Raw genomic sequence first — 7,251 nt, 5'->3', positions numbered from 1 at the left:
AGACAATGAGGACTATCGGAAGGTGCTTTCTGATTTTCGGTATAACTTCCGGTTTAGCCGGAAATACTATCAATTTTTGTCTTTCAAACGACACATACATGTTTTTTCTTCAGTTTTGGAATAAACATTCATTCTCCTCAAGAATAATATACAATGTGCATAAATTCCAAGAAAACAGTATTTGAAAATTGTATCCTAATCTAGCAATATCAACTACACATCAAGGTTCCTATTTATAATATCCATGGAAACTTGCCATTAGTCGTTTTACGTTATTGTATAGGATAATTAGTTCCTATTCCAAAATCAAGGAAAAAATATGTAGGTGCCATTTGAAAAACAAAAATTGGTAGTATTTCCGGTCAAAGCGCAACTCACTCAGGTCGAGCACAAATGACTAGTGACGGAGAGATTGCAAAATGTAAATGCAATAATAAAAGGATTGCTGTCACAATTAACCATATACCGAGAGACTTTCTTCACAACAATTTTGCAATCATCAATTGTGACAGCTGAACAATTGCAAGTAACACCAGATTTCCAAGATACTCGAAAACGACCAAAGAAAATGATGCCGGGAGAAAAAGCGAAAGATGAATCTCCATCTATAAGTGCCCAAACTCATTTCAAAGCAGGATTGATCCAAGTTCTTGATCTTATGATTGCCCAAATGAATACCCGGTTCATCGCTTTAAATGAAGTTGCCGATGATTTCGTATTTTTGAGCGGTCAAGCAATTGTGAACACCAGTGTTACTCAACTAACCAAAATAGCGGCAGATCTCGCTATCAAATATCCTGATGACTTGGATCCGCATGAATTTTCATCAGAAATTGAGAGTTTCAAATTTCAAGCAACGACGCTGATGAGTGAAGCCACAGACATGAACCATTTGAATGTATTAGAAAAAATATTCGATCTATCGCTCGAGGATCTATATCCGAACATAACAACAGCACTGAGAATATTCTTATGCATGCCTGTTACGACGGCTACTTGCGAGCGTTCTTTTAGTAAGCTAAAACTCATCAAATCTTATCTTCGTTCCTCTTTAGGCCAGGAACGGTTGGCGAATATTTCTATTTTGTCGATTGAGAAGGATACTACAACACGTCTCAATTTCGATAAAATAATTGATTTATTTGCAGAGGCGAAATCCAGAAAAGTATTATTCTGAACGATATAAGCGACCCTTGTATAAATTATTATTGAAAATAAGATGTACGTTCTTTCACTTGTAAATATATGATTTTTGATTTGGGCAACATCGGTTTCCATTATACTATATGGTAAGGGCGCAAGCAAGGCAAGGTTGTTGCCACAGGCGCTGAAGCAGCTAGTTCCGCTCTGTTTGTGATTACAAAAATTTATACTTAAATATAGGAAACATGGCTATTATAATTTTCTGTTGATTTATCTTACAATAAAAATTGTGTTTTACTGTTCAGACGAATTATTATAGTATGTAATATCAAACTTTTCTACAATAGTTATATCTTATGGTCCACTCATTATAAAATATAATTTCCAATTTGTCCATGAATAAGTTAACTAAAACGCTTAAAAATATATAGCATATTTATCTATATCATGAAGGTATAATTAATTTTTTGATAACAGCTATAAACATCACTCTACAACAAAAATTTAAAATAGTATTTATAAATGAACAAATAAAGTACTATAAATTTATAATTTAATATTATAGTATTCTCGCCACCCTTATTCACCAGAGCTGGCCATGGTAGGTTAAGGACTTTTTTCTATTGTGAATGGGACTTTCCCTACTCCTCCATACCATAGAGCCAGCAACGAATTAACATCACGCAAGACTATAGCGCAAAACCAAATATGACCTGCGAGAAACATTTTATGATACTAAATATTGAATTCTGGCAAAATTTGGATGATTCATTCTACCCTGAATTGAAAAAAAAAATAATTAAAATGTTTATCATTTTTTCCCTCTACTTATATACTTATGTATGTGAACAAATTTTTTAAGATTTAAAATTTATTTGTTCCAAACAACGCAATACAATTTCTTCAACCCATTTAAAAAATATAATTTTAATAAGAAATTGTGATAAAAAGATTGATATAGACAAATGTATTAAAGATATAACATTAAACAATTAGTTTAAGCTATATTCATATTATATATATAAATTATTCCCTTCATTTCGAGAAACTGCAGAACTTCTTATTTATCTGTTTATTATTTGCTCTGAGATTTGAATAATCGTTTATTTATACATAGCTTTTTGTTTTATTGAATCTTACAGCCCTATTCTCATGCCCTCACAAAAGTCACCAACCTCACTACAGTGATGTTTCTCACTATAGTGAGAGTTACCTTATTCTGGCGAAAATTCAAAAGCTCAAATGCTCACTATTATCACAAATATCTGTGACGTGTAAAAGCAGCCATCATAATACAAAACATCTGTGTTTGTTTTGTTTTACATCAATATTTGACACTTTTTAAAAAATATTTGAGTGTTATAACTAGCATGGAGGAACTGTTCTTTGTGTATGCGGCAATTGTTGAGGAGGGGGAATCGGGGGGTAGGAGGAAAATGTTGAAGGGTTTACGAGACAAAAGCGATCCTTTTACTATGCAAGACACAACAATTATAAATAGATTTCGATTCCCAATCGCTATGTAAAGTACTTATAGGTGAATTGGTGCCGCATGATGTGCAGAAGTCGAGTATATCTTTTGATCTGCGTTTCCTGGCGTGTTTGTATTTTTACGGGCATGGCTCTTACCAAAAATTCGTTGGTAATAGTTATATGCTCTCTATGAGCCAGTCCTCTGTGTCTAGAGCTCTGCACTTTATTTCGAAATTAATTATGGATGTTAAGGGCAGTGAAATTTATTTCCCTTCAAGCGCGCAGGATGTTTCAGATACAAAGAAGGGGTATGTTAAATAAATAAATATAAATAAATAAATAAATTTTCTCTTAAAGATTTTGCACGAAATTTGGGATCAAGGGCACAATCGGCGCAATCGATTGTACCCATATTGGGATTGTTTCACCCTCAAGCACAGACGCATACATATCTTTATTATCCATTTATGTTTTTGATGGTTTATTTTTATTAAAACAGCTGTTTGACAGCAAAAAGCTTTTTACCTCATGTGGTGACTTTTTTAACCTTTTTTCTTATGAGGTTTGAGCAAGAATAGCCTCACAAAATGTGCCTCACAAGAAATCTCTCAAATTTTTCCTCTCAACTCAGTTGAGAGTTTTTTTCATAGGGCTGTTAATATATAAAAATCCAGTGTCCGTGTGTATGTTTTGAATGAACTCAAAAACGAGTCAACTGATATTCATGAAAGTTGCCATATACATGCAATTTGGTCCAACTTACAGCTGAATTTAACATATGTACGTGTGTATGCACATGCAGTGATTCAAATTCTTGCTCTTATATATTCCAATACGCTTTAAAACAATCTTATTCAAATCTGCACACCATCTTATTTCTTTCATTCATTTACACCGTATTTAAACAAGCAACGCACCTTACTACCAAACAAATGCAACTAATGTATTAATAAATGTTGTGTCCTGCATACTAAAAGGATCGCTTTTGTCTCGCAAACACTTTCCTCCTACCGCCCGATTCCTCCTCCTCAACAATTGCCGCATATACAAATAATAGTTTCTCCATGCTAATTATAACGCTCAATTCTCAATTTTTTAAAAAATGTAAAATATTGATTTAAAACAAAACAAAACAGATGTTTTCTATTATGATGGCTGCTTTCACACGTCACAGATATTTGTGATAATAGTGAGCAGTTGAGCTTTTGAATTTTCGCCAGAATAAGGTAACCACTATATCACTATAGTTAGAAACATCACTGTAGTGAGGTTGGTGACTTTTGTGAGGGCATGAGAATAGGGCTGTTAGATGATAGGATAGCTTACATCTCAATTTAAGCGCTGAGCACATAGAGCGCGACAGACTGCAAGCTACATCTGTCAAATATTAAAATACACACGTTCTTATGGGCAGTGTTATTTTGACAGCTGCACGACTACACGACTACAGGCCGACAGTTGTCGTTCTCGCTAACTTCAATATCCTCCTATATTTGCCAACGACAGTACGACGACAGTAGAATGGAAGATAAAGAGATGACGTAGAGTGGTGATGCCGCTAATATGTAAAATGTAAAATTATTCACAGCTCTAACAAACTTGATGTTATTTTACAAATAAAAGCATAAAATAGCTATATTATAGCTCTATTATATCATTAGTAATAACAATTGATAATTTAAAGCAAAAATATTGACCTATTTACTTATTTTTTGCATAAAAAATTTCACTTTGAACAAAATATTAAAATTTCATTGAAGTGAAAGGAATTAGTATGGCCACAACGATCTTTTAATTCGCTGAACTATGTCGATGTCGTCGTATATCTCGTACAGCTCATCGTTCCATCGAATGCGGTGTTCGCCGTGGCTAACGCGCAAAGGACCATAAATCTTTCGCAGAACTTTTCTCTCGAAAACTCGCAACGTCGACTCATCCGTTGTTGACATCGTCCAAGACTCTGTACCATACAGCAGGACGGGAATTATGAGTGACTTATAGAGTTTGGTTTTTGTTTGTCGAGAGAGGACTTTGCTTCTCAATTGCCTACTCAGTCAGAAGTAGCACCTGTTGGCAAGAGTTATCCTGCGTTGGATTTCCAGGCTGACATTGTTGGTGGTGTTTACGTTGGTTCCAAGATAGACGAAATTATCTACGACTTCAAAGTTATGACTGTCAACAGTGACGTGAGAGCCAAGTCGCGAGTGCGACGACGGTTTGTTTGATGACAGGAGATATTTCGTCTTGCCCTCGTTCGCTGCCAGACCCATTTTCTGTGCTTCCTTGTCCAGCCTGGATCAAGCAGAACTAACGGCGCGGGTGTTGAGGCCGATGATATCAATATCATCTAACTTACAGTTACATAAATACAGCCAAATACATATGTATATAATCTACAAAATCAGAGAACAGTGAAATTCATTTACATTAAATTAAATTAAATTAAAAGTTTATAATTTTCAGCTGTCACAAAAGCAACACTGACAAAACCGAGAACACTGAACGCTTACCAAAATTAAATACCAACAGCGCAGTGTTGTATGCGGCAGGTAGTTTACTACAATACCCAATGTGGATGCCATTCGATGGCCACAGGTGGTGTGAATGCAGGAATAACTATTTCTATTTAGGAGATGCATGTATGCATTTATTTATATCATATTTAATGAAAAACTATTTAATAATGACCTGGTTGTTGATGCTGTAAATTACTGCTTTCTCAACATGTATCAACATGCAAAATTTAGCAACGACATGGTTATTTTCCAATTGGAAAAGTGTTATGCGCAGCTTATAAGCACATAAAGAGAAGGGTTGCCAGCACAAATAAGTTTAATTAAATTGCAAATTATGAATGTAAACTTAAATTAAACGTAAAACAATGTAAGTTAAAAAAGCAATATATTTCAGCTGATTTATAAAAATACTGGTTTTGACTGTACTGTTTTACAATTATTTTTTTATTGCTCACTCATCATTAAAAAAACAAACAAAAAACATTAAAGACTTTGCAACCCTTTGCGAACAGTTGGGTATTATTTCTCCAATTGGAAAACAATCCACAACAAAAGCACCAACTACAACAATCTGAGACCTTTTCGTTTAACTAAAATTCTACAGGTGGTTTATTTGCTAACTGGTGCTGGAACACACAGGTGGAAATTCTCAATTATATTTAATTTTTGTAGAAATTTGTGAATTATATTAAAAAATAGTTTGTTGAAAAACGGTGCAAATACAATAATAAAAATTTTAGCAGCGAAAAATGTTGATGTTGATTTAATGTCATTTAGGTCTATCGATGTCATTTAGGTCTATCGATGCTACTTTAGAAGAAACGAGACAGTGAATTTCCCAATTGAATTTTTAAATTCTTTAGACATATCAGGAATGCCACCACACAATCTACGATTGAAAATTGGATCACCAATTATTCTACTGCGTAATTTAAACCCTCCTAATACCACGTTCAGACCGACACTTAATCACACGATTTCGGCTGTTGAGTGGTTTATCCCACTAATCTTATAAATTTATCAAGATTTCGCCATACAAAAATGACAGTTAAAAATCACTTCATTGGAAATCTATTACACTATCACAGCTGATTTAGACACTACAAAAAGGAAAAAATATAAACAAACAAATTTTTATTAGAGCAATGAATCTAATTTCTGCTGAAAATCGACTTCCCAAATGAAAAAATGCGTCCATTATTTCCATTATATGGAAAATATTTAAAAGAATACGGCTTTTATTACAAAATACTCTATGACAATGTTTTCTTTTGATAAATATTGAGCGATGTAAATTCTTGAATGGCAAAAACTGCTGTTTTTAATCTTTTCAACGGCAGTAAGAAGACTTTTGGGTTATCAATGCTTAAATGTAATCTAATCTTTTAAATTTTCGGTCTGAACGTGGTATAAACTATGCAACGGCACACGTTTGGTGATCAAAAGAACGTTCTTGAAGCTACTATTCTTGAAGCAACTATTTTGACAGGAAAGTTTAAAGGAGAAATTGTTTTGTTACCACATATTCCGGTGATACCATCCGATTCTACCATTTAAAAGACTACAGTTTCCCATTCGTTTAGCTTTCGCGATGACTATAAGTAAATCCCAAGGCCAAACAATGTCTATTTGCGGATTAGACTTGGAAAATCCATGTTTCTCCCAAGGGCAATTATACGTAGCGTGTTCACGAGTAGGAAGACCATCAAGTTTATTTGTATTAACAAAGGACCGATTGATCAAAAATATTGAACATCGAACATTAACTGTGATTTATTACAATTAAAGACATTTAGAGTATATATATCATATAAAAATATTTAAAGTATTTATTAAATATGTTATAAAAATGTTATGTTAATTTGTGTTAAATTTTGTCTTTCAAATCCTTTTTGAATCACTCAGCCACAGCAACGCGTGGCCGGGTCTGCTAGTATTTTCATATATTTTTGCTCCAACGTAGTGAAAACATATTTAATTTTCAAATTTTATTGAATAATAATTTATTTTATAATTTTGCTTAATTTTACTTCCAATTTCTCACTGGGCTACTTTTTTTTCGTGCTTACCAACCCAGTGACAGATCCTCTCATGCCGACCACTGCTCTAAATAACAATT

The 7,251-nt window shown here is 33.6% G+C and overlaps 1 protein-coding gene across 1 annotated transcript; it reads left to right on the top strand.

Moving 5' to 3' along the window:
• Nucleotides 1–568: 568 nt before the first annotated feature.
• LOC126764726 (uncharacterized) lies at nt 569–1,177 on the top strand. Its single transcript, XM_050482377.1, has one exon. It carries the CDS (start codon nt 569–571, stop codon nt 1,175–1,177), a length of 609 nt encoding a protein of 202 aa, XP_050338334.1.
• The last annotated feature ends 6,074 nt before the right edge of the window (nt 1,178–7,251 follow it).

This window comes from Bactrocera neohumeralis, unplaced genomic scaffold (genome assembly GCF_024586455.1).
Source record: "Bactrocera neohumeralis isolate Rockhampton unplaced genomic scaffold, APGP_CSIRO_Bneo_wtdbg2-racon-allhic-juicebox.fasta_v2 cluster09, whole genome shotgun sequence".
In the NCBI taxonomy this organism is placed as follows: Eukaryota; Metazoa; Arthropoda; class Insecta; order Diptera; family Tephritidae; genus Bactrocera; species Bactrocera neohumeralis.
Note: the sequence above shows the minus strand (reverse complement) of the source record. Positions and strands in the feature narration are given on the sequence as shown.

Bases quoted from the DNA above. Each gene is read 5' to 3' on its own strand.
- LOC126764726 (XM_050482377.1), top strand. From the start codon at position 569: ATGATGCCGGGAGAAAAAGCGAAAGATGAATCTCCATCTATAAGTGCC.